At 38.9% G+C, this 21,410-nt stretch overlaps 1 protein-coding gene across 1 annotated transcript; it reads left to right on the top strand.

Annotated features, from left to right (window-relative positions):
• Positions 1-1,000: 1,000 nt before the first annotated feature.
• On the top strand, positions 1,001-19,304 carry TMEM106B (transmembrane protein 106B). The gene is made up of 8 exons (XM_027450867.3): positions 1,001-1,152; positions 4,201-4,422; positions 6,540-6,603; positions 7,893-8,052; positions 8,847-8,987; positions 9,080-9,129; positions 12,682-12,735; positions 13,523-19,304. Exons 2-8 carry the CDS (start codon positions 4,203-4,205, stop codon positions 13,659-13,661), a joined length of 828 nt encoding a protein of 275 aa, XP_027306668.1. The 5' UTR covers positions 1,001-1,152; positions 4,201-4,202; the 3' UTR covers positions 13,662-19,304.
• Positions 19,305-21,410: the final 2,106 nt, after the last annotated feature.

The following is a 21,410-nucleotide window of genomic DNA, read 5'->3' as shown; positions in this document are numbered from 1 at the left end:
TTGAAACCTGCCCCATGCTTGCCCTCGGACTTTGTTATGTGGTTTCCTCCAGGTCCTCTGCTCCTCAGTGGCCTGATTCATTTCAGCAGTTGGACCATAGCTCCTGAGCTGGGCCGAGCTCCTCTGGCCCTCCATCTCCTTCGTTCCCAGCTGCATCCCCTCCGTGCAGCCTCTTGTTCCCTGGCTGCACTACAACCCCCTGAGTGGTCTCTTTATGTCACCACAGACACTGGGTAACCACATCATGGACCAGATACCAGCACACAAAGGACAGCAACAACCTCGAGTTCATTCAGTTTCAATATACTTTATTCATTTTGCTCTGGCAAAATGCTCAGAGCACATGTCACCGCTCATGCCCTGAATAAACATTGGTTGTGCAAGAACTTGCAAAATGCAACGTGAGCTATAAAGCCAAATTGCAGCCCCTGACAGTGGTGTTGTGCCTCATTTCCTACCACCTTATTTTTTTCGCTGACCTGCTATAGCTTTCCTTGCTCAAGCTCCTAGTTTCCCCAGGAGCACAGTGCGGTAACTTCCTTCCACTAGAGCTGATCAAACAAGGAACAGAAAATAACGATGCTGGCTATTAAGATACCACCATGATCAGCGGGGGAAAGAAAAATAAGCTTTTTTTTTTTTTTTTTTTTTTTTCCTGAGATGAAAGCTACGCAGAGCTTATGTGGAGGAGGGGAGAAGTACAACCGCAGGCAGGGCAGGGAACTGCTGTTGGAAGTTAGGAAACCCGTTCTGCCCTCCACTTGGAGGAGGGACCGAGCCAGTTCCTTTTATCTTCATCATTTATCCTCGGTTTTACTTCCAACGCTTTTCCCCCATCTTAGGTTGCTCTGGGAACAGCCCGGCCCCGCGGCGCGCCCCATTTTGTGCTGCGGCAGCAGCAGGCCCGGGGGCTGCCCCGAGCCCCGTGAAGGAGCCACCCGGGCACCCCAGCGCCGAGCGGGCAGGACGAGACCCCGCAGCGGGGCCACCCCTGAGGGCAGCGGCTCCCCAGCAACTCGGGCTCCCCCCCAACCCCACCAGGCCCGGCCCTTGCGAACAACCGCGGCGCCGCCCCCTGCGCCTGCGCTCGAGGCTCAGCGCCGGGGCCGCTGCTGCGTCGTGCCCGGAGCCTCCGGCCCGGCCCGGCCGCAGGTGGGGCCGGGGGGAGCCGCGGGGCGGCGGCGGCGGGGCCGGGGGGGGAGCCGGGCCGAGGGCAGCGGCGGGGCCCGGTGGGGTCGGGCCGGTAGGGGGGGGAGGAGGGGGCGTTTGGCGGTGGGGCCGAGCTGGCCCAGCTCGGGCGGGGGTCGCCGTGATCCTCGCCCGCTGGGGTGTTTGTGCAAAGAGCCCGATGTGTGCGTGGCGGGGTCCCTGGGGGTGAACGTGGGGGCGTCGGCAGCGTCCCGAGTTGGTTAATTTGGGGAGCGCCAGCCTTCCGGGGCGGGTGGGGGGAGGTGTGTTTATGGTTTGGGTCGCACATCGCGGGATCTTTCTGCCCCAGTAGGGCAGGTTTGGGGCTGCCAAGTCATGGCTGTGCCTGCCTCCTGCCGCTGTTTTGGGAAGCCTGCCGTGCTGCTGAGCAGCCACAGCCGGCAGCCGGCAGCAGGTTGTGGGGCCTAAAAGCCGGGTGTTATTTTCAAAAACGAAGTAGGTCTCTAATCTCAAGTTTATGTATGTGCAAAGAAGTAAGAACAGCACCCCAGCTGTTTATTTGGGAAAGTAGGGCAGTTTAGTTTAACTCCACAAATTTTTCCCCAAGTTCATAAACAAAAAGTGGTTTTGGTAAATTTCACATTTGACTCAGGATGTGGTTGTTTTCTATTCTTAGCAGGTTACTTGGGTTTTGTTTTGTTGTGTTCTGTTGTACTGGAGTGCCAGAGCACTCTGAAGGGAGCAGCCTTAAACAAAACCGCCTTATCACAACGTTTTCTTATGAGTTCTCTCTAACAAACAGAATTCAAGGAAACTTGAGATGAGTTCAGGGAAACTGGAGCACGTACATGTATATCAGTTACAAGTGAGAGGCTGGGGTGAAGCACAGATGTTAATTAAGAAAGTTGGGCTTGAGGTTGTGGTCACGAGATGGAGGCTGTCAGGTACAAAGATGTTCTCAGAGTTGCTGTTGTTCAGCATGGAAGCACTGGGTGAAAGACCAAGGTGTTTTTAGGCATTGATCAGGTGTAGTAGTGGTGCAGAGTGCATGCTGGAGGAACATGTTTCACTGGGAGGTTGTTGTCTGTTTTCTCATTTGTAAACTGGGGCACGTGTCTTCTAAGTCTCTGATGGCAGAAAAACACTATTAAATTTTAATTATTGAAACTCAGATACACTTGACATTGGGGGATACATCTGCATTACTATTTTAATTCAAATCAAGGGCGTGAAATGAATTTGCGGTTATCCTCACTTGCTGCACTTTGGTTCACATCACAGTGTGATCAGAAAGTGTCTCAGCACTTCATTTTGGAAGAAGTTAAAACTAGAAGATACATGTATGTCTCAGTTACACGTGGGTGTTCAGTCTCAGCTAGAGGTGGTATGAAATAAAACCTGCAAAACCAAGCATAGTGTGGATGTTAGATCCTCAATAACTGTTTATTTCTAGACTTGCTTTTATTGCTCTGTATTTACTTTTAATGTTGGCATAGCCTGAGTCTACCAGCAGTAGAGCAGGTAAATTGAATGTGGTTGTAATGCAGCAGGGCTAGGGACTGATCCCAAAGCTTTCAGACCTGTCAATGTGATGGCTGTTGCCTAAGCTGCACGACTTGAGTTTTGTAGTTTAAAGGCCATAGGTAAGCTACAGGGACAACAGTAAGCAAAAACCATGTGTGGAATAAATTTCAACTGCTTTTTCTTCAATAGCTTCAATTTTCAATTCAATAATTTCCATTATTGAATGACACCCAAACTGCACTGTTTCAAAATTACTGTGGCAACATGAGTATAAGTAGTTTTCCTTCCCATAAGGGTCTTATTACTTAAATGAATAAAATAACACTGTGTGTTTGCTGAAACAGTAACTGGGACTTGTCAGCAATAGTTATGTTTTCCCTCCTACATTCGCCATCAGCATATTTCAGATCTTCCTGTTTTGTCTGGAGTGGTTGGTTTAAAATATTCTGGCTTGCATTGATTCCTTAATCTTCCTCCTCGTGCTTCCTTTCTCAGTGGACCAGCGTGATCATTACTAGCAACCTCATTTAAAAATTCCATTTGCAGTAGGAAAACTGAATGAGTTTTGCATACTCATTTCAAATCCCCCTGTTCCCCAAGATGCTAGTGAATTGTGTGGTTAGGGCCTCTGTGGTGGGTAATTAGAGGGTGTTATGGGGTTAAGCTGAACAACTGATTGCCAAGGCTCAACAGATCTTTTTTTCTTTTTAACTTTGAATTGTTCCACACCTGTTGCAAGCTAGGAAGGCTGCCACTTGTATCACTTCCTTGTGGTTTTTGGTTTTGAGTGTTTCATGGTTGTTTCGGTGGCTTTGCTGAAAAGCTATGCTCATGAGAAAAATATAAAATTTGCAGAGGTAACAAAAACTGTTTTGTGACTGATATTTTTGACAAGTTTTTATAAACACTACATGTTGCCTGCATTTACATTTAAGTAGCTCTCGTTTTTCCCCTAGATTTTACTGTGAATCAATCCTCTTTTGGGTTAAAGAGAATCATCAGTTTAAACACTTCAAGTTCTGTATTTCTAGCTTGGAAATTAATAGCTGATCCTGTGTTCCCAGAACAAGTTCAGTCCAAAAAACTTAGTAGAGTTGGGCCCGTAGTGTTTGCAGAATCCACTGAACATCATGAAGTTGTTTTTTAGAGCATGTTAAGTCCTGAATATTTTATACAGAGGTCAATGTATTCTGTGCCAGTTCATCCAGTGCTACTTGAGTGTTGCAACGTGTTGGCAGCAGCTGCGTTGTTCTGCCTTGGAAACCTCTCAGTCCTCCTTTAACCTGTGTGTGTCAAAGGACCTGAATGGATGTCTCCTGTAGTTCAGATTCTTAGTTGGAGACTGACTCCAGCTTGATTGGGCCTTTATGGTTTGCAAATTGTAAGGTATCTAACCACACAGAAGGCTATAGGAGTCTAGGCTGACTAGTGACCATAGACTTACAGCTACCTGACGTGGAGGAATAAATTGCAAGCCATATTTGAATTGTTCTCCGTGAAAAAACTTTCTTCTGCCTTTTATTTTAGACATGGGAAAATCTCTTTCTCATCTACCGATGCATACGTGTAAGGAGGATGGCTACGATGGAGGTACAGTGTCAGATAATATGAGGAACGGGTTAGTTCACTCTGAGCTGCACAATGAGGATGGCAGGTGTGGGGACGTATCGCAGTTTCCGTACGTGGAATTCACAGGAAGGGACAGTGTCACTTGTCCTACCTGCCAGGGAACAGGAAGGATTCCACGAGGTAAGTTTTCTTTTTCTTTTTTTAAACCCCTAAATTTACCTCAGAAATATGTGCAGTGGTAACTGTTATAAGCCCTAGCACATAATTCTCCTAGTAAAGATATTTTTAAATTGTTTTTACATTTTATCACTAAGCATTTTATTGTTATTGCGCTGTGTGAATGAAATGGATATTTAATTAACATTGACTGTTACCTGATAGCTCTTCTCTCTTTGCAATCAAGTGTGCCTTGCTTCTCAGTTTTAAAGTCACATGTAAGCCTAGTTCTTGCAGGTGGAAGTTGCAAACCTTTTACTTTCGAGACATTTTAATACATCCTTTTTAACTACCAGTTGTGAACTATTTGAAGCAGTATGCAACTTCACAAAAATAGCTGCAAATGTAGGCAATGTTTAAGTATCACTAGACGTGGGGAGTAAAAAGAGTGCAGGTCTGTGTAAACAAAAGCTGTTCTAATATTTTGACTTTAAAAAAATCAGATTTATTTATTATTTTTTTTTAAAGAAAGACTACTTACCACAAAACTCGTTAGGAGCACTGCCCCCTTACCCCTCTCTTACATCCTAGTTGTATTGGCATTAGGGAGGCAGGCCAATGGAAGTAAGAGCTTCATAACTCTTAGAGTTTTAAAATAACAAGCACCGCTTCTGAAAACAGGTGGGTGAGTGTGCATAGGGAGGTGCAGTTAACAATACTCAGTTCTCCTTATTAGATCACGCTCTGGACATTGATTGTGGATGGACGAGAATCATTTGTTTATGTAAAGCTATATACTGAATACCAAATTCCAGAAATGTATATTTGTTTGAAAAATACAATTCTGAAACATCACATGCTTCTGCAGAATAACAGTATGTTTGGGATGTCCTTTGTCTTCCTGTTGCTAAAAAAGAATACTTGGGAAGTATTACACATATATTAAAGTATACAAATGGATTTTAAACAAATTGCTGAGATGTCAGGGTTTTCAGCACGAGCAAATGGTTTGACAGATAAACCCTGTACATGCCAAATGTCATCCAGAGCTGTAACTTACATTAAGCCACTTTTTCAGGTTACTTGGAAAAGCAGTATCAGTAGGGGGGTGGTATGCAAGGTACTGATTTTTTTTTCTGAGGGTATGGGGAAAATTGAAAACTTGGTGTGTACCAGTGAGAAAGTGTGTGTATCATTTTTTAATTATTCCTCCGTACATAAAAAATAATAAAAACAATGTTTGGGGTTTTAGAGGGGAGAGGGGGAAATTAAGGGTTGACTGGGTGGCTGCATGAATAGTAGGGAAGACCACAACATGTGCTATGATGTTTAAACTGTATAATAATCATAGGGAATTGCATTTTGGTACTTGGACCACTTTAGGTTTTCAGTATAATGAAGTTGAGATGAAAATCTGTTTTAAATTGGTACGGCTTTTTCTGAGGTTGATGTTACATACTAGTATGTGCTCAGCATGCTTTGCCCATCTTAACAATTCAGCTCAGATCTGCTTCAGCATGATCGATTAGCTAAGCGATAGCGCTGACCAAATTTGGCATTTGACTTAAAATGGAAACCAGACTTGCTCTTGAGGCTTCTCTGTTGTCGTGCGGGTCAATCTCAATTCCACCTGCTTGTATAGCAAATCGAAAAAGATACAAAGACAGGCGTAGTCCATGTATTTTCAGTAGCTTCTCAGTATTTACACTCCTTGTTTCTGCTGTTAAGATATCCACCTCCTAAAAACACTGGCTGGTGGGGTGTCTAGTTGCTTGGAGAAGTTCCAGTGGGCATTTCTTTGGCTTCCAGATGGCTGCAATTCAGTCCCGTGAGAAACGGTTGTATGTACCAGTGATTTCCAGAATGCAGCCTGGGCACAACTTGTGTTGCAAAAGCCACCCAAATCCATATGTGCATGTGTTTTTAAACAAACCTGACTTCCTGATGAGGAGATACACAATGCCTTCTGGATCAGTTCTGACTGCCTGAGCTTCTTTCTGAATGTAGAATATTACTGGATTTTAAATGTTCATCTATATTATTTGATGCTGTAAAGTTCTGAAGGTCGCTCTTTATTTGAAGTAACTTCAAAAGTAATTATTATTTGTGTTTAAGTTCTGAAAGGTTGTTTTTATTTCTAGGGCAGGAAAACCAGCTGGTAGCATTAATTCCATACAGTGATCAGAGACTGAGGCCAAGAAGAACGTAAGTTGATAGTTATGATATGCGAATCCACAGTTATTTCTTCTCTTGTAGTTAAAATTGCTCAATTTAAATGAGATAGCGTTAAGGGGATTCAAGCAAAATCACTGGAATGTTTTCTTGCATTCAGTATTAAAGGAACCCTGCTTATGAGTAATATGAACCTTTACCTCTAACTCTTGGAGAGTTGTTTATTAAGGTGTGCCCGCTCCCATCATGCTGTGTCTTATAAAGTTAGTAATACTGCATGGTCACTTTGTGCAGGTAATTATCTGAATATCTACAGTAATTATGCAACCACTTATCAAGCTTTATAGCATCTTAATTGATCTAAGAAGATACACCTTCACTATTAAAATTTAAATTAGAGTAAAGGGATTAATTTCTTTGGGCTACTGCTACAAAATAAGTCACCTAGAAATTCATTTGAAAAGCTCTGAGCTTCTAGCAGAATGAATAAACTTATCACTGTGATATAGCATATTTTTAAAATATGTATATATTTCTAGGATCTACTTAAAGGTTTAATTAGTGTTATGTAATTGTTCTTACATTTTCTAAATGTTTTGATGTTTCTGTGATAAACAGAAATGAGTGACAGGAAAAAATACAACTTCACATAGTGCTATCTCAGATATCTTGGATCATAAAATTGATGTAATAGTAGTCCAGATTTGAGAAATACTCCCCTAACATTCTGATTTTGAGAAAACCGCAACTGCCGTAGAACCTTTTATTTGTATACTTTTGTTATTTAAACTCCCTTTCTTGTTTTACGTTAGGTTAATTGCATGTTTGCAGTTCCTTAGCAGGGATCTAAACAAATTCTTAACACTTTCCCAGAAAGTCTTTTATGACAAAGAATGTAAGGCTTTATTCTTCTTTCTGGGTATGTTGTACAAGCACAATATATTGAAGAATCCTGCACAGTGTCAAAAGTTCTGCTATAAGTTAATTTTAAAGACATAAAGTGCTTATGTCTTAAAGCACATAAATATTTTCCTCTTTCATTTACTTCTTTAAATTGTGAATGTTGGGGTAACTGTGTGTTTTGGAACTTGTTTTCTGATACACACACACACATATATGTATACAAGAGTGTCATCTCTATTTGTGACATAGACATGAAGTGCAGCACAGTCCTTCTTCCCCCTGAAACTAATGGAAGCTGGAAATAGGCTGAGATGGTTATATTAAGCAGTCATTCTTCTTATCACTTAAGCGAGAAGAGTGGTGCATTATTTTATTTTAATATGCTTCAACTATAAAATGTCTTTTTTTTTTATCTCTAGAAAACTTTATGTGACTGCTTCTGTTATTGTATGTCTACTTCTTTCTGGGCTGGCTGTGTTCTTCTTGTTTCCTCGCTCAATTGATGTTGAATACATTGGTGTGAAGTCAGTGTACGTCACTTATGAAGAGGGTAGACGCATAATATATTTAAATATTACGGTAAGACTGTCTGTCTCTTTGGGTGTTTGTAATATATGCAACAGGAGATGCTACTGCAGTGATTTATTATATGTAGGCTAACTGGAAAGCTTAGTGTCCTAAGAACTACCAGCTTACCATTCAAAAAATGTAGCTGGACTTGCTGTGGCTGGTTCCTGTAGCTACAGTTGTAGGCTACCGTTGGATCTTCTATTTTAATGGAAAAGGTGACTTTGGAATTCTTTGCATTGTTTGGGGAATATGAGTGAAAAATAGAGCATGTTGTGTTTGCAGAAATGTTATTGAATACCTGGATTTTGCATCTCTCAAAACTGATTTTGAAGAAAAATTATTTCCTACTTAGCATAAAACTTCAAGGAGTTCTTTCCACATGCCTCTTGATTATTTTTTGGTAATGCATTGAATACAGGATTGCCAAAAGACTTGTGGAATTCCTCATGAGTGTCTTTAAATTAAATAAAGTAGCCATGAGAGGAAAGAGTCCTGGAATAGTTAAATTTCATGGAACAAATAACTGAGGATAGGAAGAAATGGTCAGTATTTCTAGTGGAGAGTGGTCACAAGTGGAGTTGTGCAGAATTTGGTGCTGCTCAGTATATTCAAACGCCTCTGAAAAAGGGGTTGAGTGGTGGTTCCCCTCCATCTCACCCCAAGAAAATCCCCAAAGGTGGGAAAGTATACTTGCGTAATTTCAGGTATTTTTGACTCATACACAAATTAAAAAATGTATGTTCATTTAGATACACAGAATGGTTAATTCTTAAAGGCTTCTTTTTTTTTTTTCTTTCCTCTAGAACACACTAAATATAACAAACAACAACTATTACTCTGTTGAAGTAGCAAACATTACAGCCCAAGTTCAGTTTTCAAAAACAGTTATTGGCAAAGCACGGCTAAACAACATCACCAACATTGGTCCTCTGGATATGAAGCAGGTAAATGGGACAGGCTTTTGAAGTTGAATGTATGTTAATCTTTATATTTAAATCTGCTCAGTTGTTTTTTGTTGCCTTTTTTTTTTTTTTAGATTGACTATATGGTGCCCACAGTCATACAGGATGAAATGAGCTACATGTTGTAAGTGTACCAGCCTATAAGTATTTGCCTGCGTCTTGGTAAAAATTATCATGGAGCTTTTGAAAAAAAACAGCTGAAATATATTTACAGAGATAGAGTGGCATTCTTTGTATGAGTTTAACAGTACTGCAAAATAACTTAAACCATATTCTTTTCAGTGGTTTCATACAGTGGCTTGCTGTACCTGGCTCTCAGCACTTTGCGTGGTGTCTGTATTCCCAACAGTTCAGGCTTTGGTAATAGCTAGGACCAGCTACTTTAGGGTGTAGAAGTGCATACGGTGTTTATTTGATACATTCCTTAATAAGTTTCCAGTAAATTTCTGTGGAGATAGAGGAAGTTAGCCTCTAATTTGTGTAGAATTAAATGCTAGCTTATAATTCTACTCTTCAGAACACATGTATACAGTCATAACCAGTGTTTACAGCGTATACTTAAAGTGTAAGCTGTTTTGTTCATAGCTTCAGAAAGTTTATTTGACCAAGGGCTCAGTATATTTTGGTAACAAAACCAAGCATTAATTCTTTTATGCTGAAATTAACTCTTTCTGTTCACTCTGAACTTTTGAGACTTCAGGTCTGTGTGCAGTTCAAGTGGATGCCTTGAACAGCCCCTTTGGTGCAAGAGAGAGCATTACAGCTTCAAATAGTTTGAAAAAAATTGAGACAGGTGTGAAATAGCAAATTGGCCATTAACTTTAAATAAGTAGTGTCGTACTTTTGTCACCACTTAAAGGCATATAAGTTAGGTTTGCATAAACAATGAATCTACTCACCCTCTGGATACCTGAAGATTAAATGTGGCTTTCATAGAACTTGCGCTGATACTTATGTAGCTGTGGTTTTTGACTCCTGGTACAATAATGCATTGAAACTTACTCCATGGTCTGTATTGTTGTCTTCAGTAATGCTGTGAGAGTCTGTTGCCAGCAATTGTTGAAACTTAATTTCAAGCTAGCCCTTAGATAAACCTGGGTGACTTCAGATGCGTGAAGAGATGTGGATAGGCAACAACTGTTCTGTGTGTGATCTGAACTAAATGGATTTCAGGCCATTCTGCAGCTTGACAGCTGCAATCTCAGCAATAGCATGGAACAATGCTATGCTTGCCGCTTCAGCATAGGGGTGAATCAGGCTGTCTTGGAGTGGAAGCAGAGAAGCTACTGTGTGTTTGTGCCTGTAATCCGTAATGTGGACTTTGCCTCCTTCAGGACAGCAGGTGTCTGTGAATGTTGCTGGAAAAGCAGACTAATACATAACCTGCACACATAAGAAAATGCTGCTTGCTTCAGTGAAGTGGTGCTAAACATACTGTAACTGGTAATAAAGACCTGTAAAAGTAGGGAAGTTTGAGTTAGCTAAGGATCTAGGTACTCGTACAGGCTGATACAGTAAGGTCCTAGTACTTGTCAGTAGCAGTCATTAGCTAAGTTGTGATGTGTTTACAATGCATTAAGAGCCACACACGCAGTGGTTTTAGTCCAGGTCTGGGAGGTTATTGTGAATGGGCTTCAGTTCTTTCTGTGTACTGCAAGTCTCAAAAGCCTGGATTCCCTGTTCAGAAAAACCCAGGGCACAGCCAGTGAGCCACCTTACTTTAAGCACCAAGCCAATGTAGTTTTAGCTGATCATAGCAGGGTTTTGTATTTGTTATTGTGTTTGCTTTTTTTCCCCTGATTCTAATACTAAACTATCTGGGAAAGTCCTTGGATAATCTTTGTACAACCTGCAATACTCTCTTTATTACAGTGAATTACAATATTGTAGGCATTTTGATGTTTCCCCATCTAGTCGGTTTAGGTCTTGGGTTAGGAATAACTAAAGAGTTACTTTGATTCTAGAGAGTGGGTTTCCTGTAAAATCAGCTTAGGTCAAGTAACCTTTGAGATACTGAAGTGTTATCTGGATTCAGCAGACCTGTGTGATGAAATCGTCATCCTACAGGGTATTTCCACCCATTTATTTTTAGAGAGTTGGATTTTTGCAGCTTACCTTCAATGTACTTCCTATCTACCATTTTGTGCTGTGTAGTTTTGTGGTAATGGTGTGTGTGTTTTGTTTTTTGTTGTATTTTTTTAAAAAAGACTTTTTTTCTAGATAATCGGAACTTAAAAAGCAGTAGGTTGGTATTATATCTCTCTGCTTGCCTGTCAATAACATAGTGCTTGGATACAAGATGACTTTATATTACAGAATCATAGAATCACAGAATCATTAAGGTTGGAAAAGACCTCCAAGATCATCCAGTCCAACCATCCCCTACCACCAGTGTCACCCACTAAACCATGTCCCTAAGCGCTAGGTCCAACCTTTCCTTAAACACCCCCAGGCACAGTGACCACCAACCTGAGCAACCCGTTCCAATGCCTGACTACTCTTTCTGAGAAGAAATGTCTATCAGTTTCCAGCCTGAAAATTTCCAGCGACCTTTTGTGTGAGGCAAACGCGATAACCATTATGTTACAGGTTGTCTGTATTTTGGATTGGAAAACTACAATAACTGAGAACATCTGGCAGTATGGTCCAGCTAAATCCTGTTTCAAGCCTAGCAATAAAAAAAAAAGTCAAAATATTTGTCATTACTAGAGATACCAATGTAAAACAACTTCTGATAAAAACTGTTCAGTTTGTATTTTCATATAATCTGTATCACCTGTGTTTGTTCATTGTTTCATATTTCATTCTATATTTATTTGAGCTGAGGAAAAGAATGACAATCACAAGTAAATACTGTGAGTGGCTGTCATACAGTCTTGTTGCATTGATTGCATGCCTTTCATTCCTGAGCTGATAAATCTGTGATCAAGAGCAACTCATTGATCTGTGGTTGAGGGGAGGGAGGGGAAGTATACACATATGTAGTGCACTGTGTAACAGGTATGTAGGTGTCTCTCAGAAAACATAAGTCTGTAAGTTTGTCTCGCAAGAAAACAGTCATTGATTTTGCAGTCTCTGCAGACTGGTTAAAGGTCACTTTGCATAATAGAGAAGTGAATCGGTGCAAAAATACCAGGGCTTTCCTAAGTTCTTTATTTCTGGAGCAAGCATACTAAGACTTCTTGATAGTAATTGCTGATCTTACACAACAAGATGCTGAAGCTAGCATAACTTTGATCTTTTGTGGTGAATTTTCCTTCCTATAGTTAAATTTGACATCTCTAAGTGAAATCACAGCAAATTACGCCTATATGCCCTTATAGTTGAATTCCTCACCAGTGAAGGCATGTTGCGATGTATTTCTTGAGATTAACTTCTGAAAGATGGAACAAGTGGTGTTTCACAGAAGGTTTTTTTAGGGAATTGTTACATGTAAGTAAGCACGTGTGAATATGCTTTATGTGAAAGCAAGTCTGTATATAAATAGACTTGGATTGAGTATTCACTCATAGGCAGTTGTTTTTCAACAAGTGTTTTGGTTGCCATTATTAGCAACTCTGCAGGCTGTAAATATACAGGTAGCAGAATTTCTGGATGAAGCAACAATTCTTGCTTTTTAGATAACTGTCTACAAAAGCTGATGCAAATCTAATAGCTCTCTTTCTTTCTTTTGCAGTGACTTCTGTACTTTAGCATCTATCAAAGTTCATAACATAGTAGTGATGATGCAGTAAGTATGGAAACTTCCTTTTTGTTGGAAACAACCTTAGAAGCCATGTAGTTCTCATTGAAATATTACTTAGATGTATTTAATTGTGGTGTTTGTGTATCTTAGATAAAATGAAATCAACTAACTTTTTAGTGTAGTAGCCTCATAGTTCTTGAAACTGAACATTTGAAATTTTGACAAATTCTGGTAATGATACTTAATAGTTCCAACCACTATTACTGTATCTGCTCTGTAGTTGGTTTGTGTCCATGGAGCTACTAAGATATCAAATATTTTAAAATGAACTTATGTGTATCAGCTGCTATTCAAAAATTGCTGAGAACCTTATGACCTTGAGGCAGTCACACGCTTTTGTGTGACTTTTGTGTGACTCTGCCAGAGTCCACTTTTTGTGTCAGATTGCATAAGTAGCAGCCTGGCTTTTTGGGGGTGGAGAGATGGTATGTAAACCAACCATTGTGTAGCTTCTGTAATCATTTCTGTTCCCCTTCCAAAACAAAGTATTAATGAGTAAACCTTGGCTTTATCTAATCTTTAGAAAAAAAAAAAAAAAAAAAGTATTTGCTCAGGAGACTAAATTTTTCCCATGGGAATGAATAATCTGTAGGTAGTATAAACTGGTATTTTTTTATTATTATTATTTTTAAAACTTTGTTCTTATTGTTATGTATTTTGTCCTAAAACTAGCTCCTTAAAAACCCTAGTAACTTAAAAACACGGGTTTTTAGAAGAGGGAGCGTTAAAACCCCTTACAAAACAAATGTCTCTTCTGTTTTTTGTTTTTAAGAGTGACAGTGACAACCTCTTACTTCGGCCACTCTGAGCAAATATCCCAAGAGAGATACCAGTATGTGGACTGTGGAGGAAACACAACCTACCAGCTGGGCCAGTCAGAATATTTAAATGTACTTCAGCCTCCGCAGTAAAAGCACCTGTTAGTTAGTGTGGAATGACTGCTCTTGAAGCTTGCAGAGTTCCTTTAAATAGGACTGGTTCTAAGTAAGGGTGAAAGTATGTGCATGTAACGCATAGCAAACCTGGTGGCCTGTTCACTTGAAATGCAAGGAGGAAAAAGGTGCAAAATGTATATAGATGCACTTGTTAAATGTTGTGTTTTCCCCTTCTGTTTGCTTTCTGTTACTGTAAACACTTCTGTCAAGTTGTGTGGTTGGAGAGGGAGGGGAAATTACAGATTCTTGAACTGAGTTGGGACCTTTCCTTACAGTGTGGTACATCAACTTGGAGTAATTGTGTGTATTTCTGTCTGTTTAGGTGAAATGTGTCACTAATGAGCATTTTAGAAAAATTGGTACTCATAAATTTTAAGTTTATACTTTAGTTCTTGATATTTGACTCTTGAAATTTACAGTATAACTACTTAAGTAACAAGATTGCTTTGAGGTATCTGGGTGTGAAACTAGTATTAGTGGCAATAGTTCTTTGTTTTGGGATTCTACTTTTCATTTGCTATACTTGATTAGAGGTGACATGCAGTCTGTGAAAGCCAGGAAAGCACTCATGGATGACGCTATACTTGAATGTGCAACTTCTAGAATCTGGCATCTTTTCTTTCATATTTCCCTCTGCTACCTCTGCAATGTTATAAGGAGAATGTATGTTGTTAGGTTTAAAGTAAGGTTAAAAAAAAAATCCCCCAGAATCACTACTGACAAAGGAAAAATTCAAAACTGTGGAAAATGAAGGGGTAAGACTTTGACAGTGTCATTCCGATTTGTTCTTTTGATTAAATTTTGAGTACAGCTATACAAATTAAAATTGTGTAGTCAGGATTTAAGTGAGAAGCTGTTTGAATATGGGTTTGGGCAGGTTGATGTAAATTTACAACATTTTTATTGTTTTAATATACCATGTACTAAGCTACTTGTCAGTGTTCATACGTTGGGGTATGTGTATTTTGTGCACAGACTCAGTAAGCAATGCAGTAGTTACCTGAATCTCCTGAGCGCTCACAGTTCACATTGGTTAAATAAGTGAGGATAAAGCAACTCTTTCTGTAAGAATAAATTATGATGTAATCATGAGACTGACCTATAACAAAACTGTTAAAAAATAGTTTCACTGAGTTAGTTCGCACAATGAGAATTTCCAGGGCTTTTACCAAACACAGTGATTCTAAATTTGAGGTCCAAAGTTGCTTGACTTTTGAAGGCTGACTATTTGAATGGTTAGGGGCAAAACTTTTAAAACTAACTAGATCAGGATTGTTTTATTTCAGTATTAAATAAGATGCAGCTGTAAGAAAGTACTGTTGAGACCATTGCGTTATAATAAATTCTAATTTTTTTAAAATAGGTGTTGCGGTTTTTATGCTGCCTATCTCCTGGAAATAAGCTAATTAAAATGAACTAGTAATAAACACTATGGAAAAAGGCTGCTGAGTAACTTCTTGTAACTAATGATGTTTTATGCTTCAGTAATTCAGTAAAGTTATGTGTCTATTGTCTTTCATCGGCATTCTTCAGGTGGACTTAATTAGGGGTAGAGGTGCTGGGAAACATATCAATTAAGACTGATTTAAAAGAAAATTAGCAACGGTACAGAAAATAAAAATCCTCTGAATGCTTTGAGCACTCATCCACAATGTCTTTTAAAAGTGTGTCTGTATTGGAACCTACACTGTCAGTTTCTTGTAACTTTTGATTGATGAAGATGTTGGCTTACAAGAACTTTGATACTGAAATAATTGATGACTTAGTTATGTTCTGATTTTTTTCTTGTATCTGGGCACTTTTAAACATTCTTTATTACAGCTTATGATCATAAGGCAAACTAATTCACAACTGGCTCTCCTAATCTTCCTAGAGCATAGATGAGGTTCTGTCTTGTGTCTGATAAAACATGCAGAAGCTGGTCTGGTAGTCTGAAAAGATAGAGCTGATAACTCAAGACCAGAATAGTGGGGAGCTGGCTAGAAGCAGGGAAGTAACATCTACTATGTTGTCTGTCATAGAAAGGTTCATTTATTTTTTTTTGGAACACAGGGAAAATTCTGTTTTAAACCATGTCAGATCTGAAGTCAACCAGTAAGCGATACGATTTTTTTTTCCTCTATTCCCAAGTACTTAAGCCTCAAGATTGTTGTTTTGTTTTTGTTTTCATTTTTAAGTAGAAAGAACGAGAGAAGAGCTCTAGGCAGATATTTTTTTGTACTAGTTTAAACCAGTTCAAAGGATAATAGATAATCTAAAATAACTGGAATGGCACAGTGATATAGTTATTTGGTCACACCAGTGAACGCTGCTTGAACAAGCGCGTGCTTAGGGATTTTACACTTGTATGTGGTGTTGTGAGACTCCAACTAACATTTGAAAGACTGGCAGACATACCGAGCAAAATGCATACTTAAGTCTGTGGATCTTCCATTGCATAACATGCTTGGTGTCGGCTACTTTAAAATAAAGAATGATCAGTGGAATTATTCTTTCTGTGTATGTGGAGGAAAAATAAAGCTCTTGTTTTTTCTTACATCTCTTAATCACCTGGGTTATCTAATGGATGTAAACTTCAACACCATTAATTTGTGGTGGGCTTACTGAATAACTAACAGTTCTTACCTAAAAACAGAGGCAATGTAGTAAAAATCCTACTGATGAATCCTCAAATTAAGTTAGTTACAGGAGAATCAAAAGCTTACAGTTCTGTGTGTGTTAGTTTGTGCTTGCAAAACATGTCAACATGTTATTAACCAAACAAAACAACAGTTTGAACTTGACTACTAATTTTAATATAACATCTCTTCAGATAAGCTGATGTGGCATCTGAGTATTCAAATTAGACTTGATTTCTGTGGCTAAGCTTGGAAATACTATGCAAAGAGAGCAAGGGAAGGCAATTTGAAATTGCATAACTTTGTAAACAAACAATAAGAAGAGTACATGCAAATGAGAGACCTATAATAATTTTGTATTTATTTATCTCAATTGTGTTTTGTTTGCTTGTTTTATTAAACAAAGGCAAGCCTTTTGGTTCACTGTAGACCAATGAGTACAAAGTATAAATTCTTTCAAGAAGGTCAGCTTGAAGAGCCATTGTCTTTTCTGGTTTGTTTTCCCTGTGTGTAAGATGTTTTCTGATGGATTTTTTTTTTCCCTGAAGTGATGAATATTTCATTTGTAAATTCCTCTTAATCTTAAAATACTATCAAATACATACATAGTAGCATTGCATTATTATATTTCAAGGAATTTATTTCCAGTATAATTCCTTTCACTTGAACTCTTCATAGCAATTCCTGTAGCAAATGCTGTTGCACTTCAAAACGGGAGCTCTTAGTTATCTGTTGAAACAGTGGTACAGGTATTGTACTGCCATGGCACAATCAAAAAACAAAATGTATTCTGTATACACTAACTGTAAAATGTCAAAGTTGTAACAAGGTAAATTAATATGAAACAAATGAGTAAAAAATGTTAGCTATTTGGCCACTCTGCCCTGGAGAACGAAGTTATTTAACATTTTAAATATGACGCTTTAAAAATGTATGTATGAAGCCACCAAATGAACTCAAAGATCCAACCATCCAATACCATTTGGAGAGATTAGAAGGGAAACCTTCCTCCTAAGAGGCATAATACCTTGTGCTTATTCTTGAACTCCTGATGTAGGAAAGAGCCTGTAGAAGCTCATTTATAATTTGTTTACTTATCTTGGTATTTAGGGGCCAATTGTTTGTTTCTTAATCTTCTGTGAAGGCAAGCATAAGAATGTTTTCCTGTGTGGTATGGCTTTGAAGTTCTTAATGCACTTTTGGTTCTTGCATGACCTTGATATTAACATTGTGGTATATTTTGCAGCCTTATGCTGACAGACTTAAGTACATACTTTATTTGACTTTATTTCAAATCATCCCTGAAGTTCTGCAAATGAGTTGATTTCTTCATAGTAGTACATTGCAAACAATACTATGGGCTTTTTAGTGTGTGGTGTGTAAAGCTAACCATGTAAGCACTTGGCGTGCTTGGGTTGAACTTTTAGGGTCTTTAGCCATCTGACTGAAACGTTGTACCCTCATAATGGGAAGGATGGTGCTTGAAGCATTATGAGAAGGATTTCCAAATTCAGAAAATATTAGTGTTATTTCTCATTCACCATTTAAGGTTTTTTTTTTTTTTTTTTTTTTTTTTGGGGGGGGGGGTGGAACGTGGGGCTTAGTTGTGGTTTTGCTTTTTTCCCCTCCTCTTTCTCCCCAGTATGTAGTGGGATATCTATGTGTTACCAGGCAGTATCTTATAAAATGGGTGAGTTGTTTTGGAGTCAGGCACCTATGTGAATCTGAATGTCAGTGGGACTGGACATCTACTTAAGAGATGACCAAACCTAGCAGTAATACCTCTGAGAATTCAATTTTTCCATCTCCTCTAATAAAATGCCAAAAACAAGCAGTGCTTCCAGGCTTATTACATCTGAAAGCGAAGAATAAATATGAGTGCTGCCAATGCACTTCAATAATGGACTACTGCCACCAGCAGAATGTTTGCTAGTGTTAGCCCTGATTATGCCAAAGATCTGTTATTTTGGTGACTTTGTATAGGAGGAGGGGGAAAAAAAAAAAAGGAAATAAAAACCCAAGCCAAAACCGAACTAAAACCATGTTGGAAACAATCACTTGGATATGTCAAAAACATGTTTTGTCTACTTGAGAAGCCACCTTCCTTTTTGACCTTTAGGTGGAGTTTTTGGTAATGAAAGGGTAGATTGCAGTGCTGCCCCTATAGCTTTTGGCATGGATACCTGATTTTCTGCCTGTGGGTTGACCTTTTGGGCAGGGACTGTTCTCCAGAAGGAATTTGTCAAGTTAAAGTCCTGCAGCATAGCGTGAGACTGTCATAAGGGTCTTGCAACATGGGTGAGTGTTGTGTTTGGATACTGAAACTGCTTTTCCTTTGTGTCAGTAGGGATGTTTAATGCCAGACATGCAAGCAGATTAGGGTGCCTAAATATTTTGGGTCTGACCATGAGTGATTTAGTCCTTTTTTGTTTTAAGGAAGCAAACATAACCACTGTTAACATCCACTGTACAGAGTATGCATATAATAGCTTGAGATATGTATAGAAATACTAATGAGTGATAACTATTTTTGTAACTTAAGAATTGTAAACTGTTGTTCTTGTAACTGTGTAGCAAATGATCTATCAACTTCAGCATGATAAATAAACACTAAGTGACTTGGACACAAGCTATCTTAATGCAAGTTAACTGGAACAATGGATATGTTCTCTAGAGGTTCAAAATCTGGATTTAACTGCATTATGGATATTTGGATATTCTAGATGGGATTGTTTGAGTTGAAGAATGCTATTAAATTTTCTATTAAAAAAAAAAAACTTGGGTCACATATCTTTTCTTAAACTCACTTGATAATATTTTTCTCTTTTACTTCTACGTCTCCCTATAACTTTTCCCACAAGTGTTCATGAACTTTCAATGGTATCATTTGAATTTTTATAACTATTGGCATTCTGTGGTGTAAGAACTCTGCAATCTACCTTTTTTGATATTATGTTTTATTGTGTTAAGTCTGTAATAAACTGGAGTATCTTAAAGCAAATCACCATTAATATGAATGAATTACTGTTGTCTGACTTTGGGCTACTAAAGCATCTGGCTCAAAACGCTAGGGTGCTGTGGTGCTGGTTGACTCCAGCAGGCAGATAAGCCCTTCAGCCCGGTTGCTTGTTGACTTCCACTGCACTGCACAGAGGTGAAGGAGAGAATCAGAAAGGCAAAACCAAGCTCATGGGATGAGATAAAGACAGTTTAATAGGTGATGCAAATCTGTGTGTGGAAGCAAACCAAGGTAAGGAATTTATTTCCTGTCAGTAGGCAGATGTTATCATAGGGAAGACATGCACCATAACCTCAGTTGTCCCCGTTCTTTCCCCTTTTCCTGAGCTTTTATTGCTGAGCAGGACTTTGTAAAGTATGGAATATCCCTTTGGTCAGTGGGGGTCAGCTCTCCTGGCTTTGCTCTCTCTCAGCTTCTTCCCCGTCCCAATCTACTTGCTGCAGGGGATGGAGAGGGAAAAGAAGGTGGTGCGATGAAAAAGGAAACCTCAGTGCTGTGTAAGCATTAGCCAAGACTTTTGTGTTGATAACATACCAGTGTTACTAGCATTCTTAGCCACAAACCCAAAACATAACAGCCCTTATGGTGCTAGGAAGAGAATTAACTCCATCCTAGCCAGACTCAGTATACCTATTTACAATGTTATTTTAAGAACCACCATTGCCTAAAAGCTTTAACCTTTAACAGCTGGCAACAAAGAACGTGTCTGTATTTGAAGTGTTTATCGCATGTTCTAATGTTACAGGTACTCTGTTACAGATACTTTGGAATTCTTCAGTGGTTTTTGATTTTAAATTTGCTCCTCAAGAAGCTTATTTATTGTACATTTATGAATTCAGATCACATTGGTGATCTGCTTTGACTTCTAATAGCTAACTAGTGGGGTCTTAGGCTGTGGGATTTGGGAGCTGTTTTGCTTCAGTTTGTGTATTTTATATTTTTTTAAAGGTTTTTTAAAACTAAGGTAGAATGGGAAAGGATAACAGTCATGCTTGCTGTTTACTATTTCCTATAGTATTTTTCCTTCCCAAAGTTGTCCAAAGTTTCCTGTTTGGGCAAGGCCTCTGCATGCTATAAATTAGGGAACAAACTTCAATCAGTATTTTACTACCTATAAATAAGAGGCTGAAGATCTGTGAAGAGCTGCTTCTGTCTGTGCTACCTGTCTGGGGACAAGTAGGCAAAAGTGTTTCTGTTTGTTTGTTTGTTTCAGTGAAAAGTTTTATTCGGTCCAAATACTTTGGACTGCATGATTTGGATTCCTCTCCTGTTTTTTTCCAGCCAGAGCAGTTAGGAGAGTACAAAGGTGAGTTCTTACCATGTAAACTTCAAACACCTCTGAAGAGTGTGAAGAATATACCAAAAAATGGGAATAGGTAAGCAAATATGAATCAGGACAAGTGTAAAGACCCCACATTGCTAGTTTAGAACACACAATGTAGATTTTGGGGGACATAACTACTGAAAGATCTGGCATCTTAAAATAACCTAGTTTGACAGTGACAGAAATCTCTGAATTATTTTGTAGGTTTACCTGGCTGGCTGTAGATGCTTCCCTTTTATTTCTCAGAATTTTGTATGTCTTTCTATATGACGGTGTAATTGATCCCATGCCTGGGATATGTTACTGTGCTAATATGCTCACCTGAGAGAGCCTTGGGTACACTAGCAATGAATGACACTAATTGCCTTAGAGTGTGAAAATGATGTATATCTGGCAACTTAAAGAATGTCAGGCCACATGTTTAATTTTGCTGGAAGTCTCTTGATGTCAGATGAGGTAAAGATCCCTCTACATCTTTGTTTGGTTGTATTTTCTCTTTTTTCTTTTTTTTTTTTTTTTTTTTTTTTTTTCTTTCTCCAGGAATCCCTGCCTTTTAAGCCTGAGAGCTGGGATGTCTCACTCATGTTTCCTGTGTTATGGGTATCAGGTGCCACACAGTTTAATGAGCTGTCATGGGCACTGTGGAGCTGATGCTGCTCCATAATGGAGCTACTTTTTCATGAGGCAGTGAATTACTTAATACAGCAAAACTAGAACTTGATTAAGGAGCCTCAGCATCACCAAAATGTAGCATTTCACTGCCT

Source organism: Anas platyrhynchos, chromosome 2 (assembly GCF_047663525.1).
Source record: "Anas platyrhynchos isolate ZD024472 breed Pekin duck chromosome 2, IASCAAS_PekinDuck_T2T, whole genome shotgun sequence".
Lineage (NCBI taxonomy): Eukaryota > Metazoa > Chordata > Aves > Anseriformes > Anatidae > Anas > Anas platyrhynchos.
This window is presented reverse-complemented; position numbering and strand designations above follow the sequence as displayed.

Bases quoted from the DNA above. Each gene is read 5' to 3' on its own strand.
- TMEM106B (XM_027450867.3), top strand. From the start codon at position 4,203: ATGGGAAAATCTCTTTCTCATCTACCGATGCATACGTGTAAGGAGGAT. The intron at 4,423-6,539 runs GTAAGTTTTCTT...TTTTATTTCTAG, and splicing joins AACAGGAAGGATTCCACGAG to GGCAGGAAAACCAGCTGGTA. The intron at 8,988-9,079 runs GTAAATGGGACA...TTTTTTTTTTAG, and splicing joins GTCCTCTGGATATGAAGCAG to ATTGACTATATGGTGCCCAC.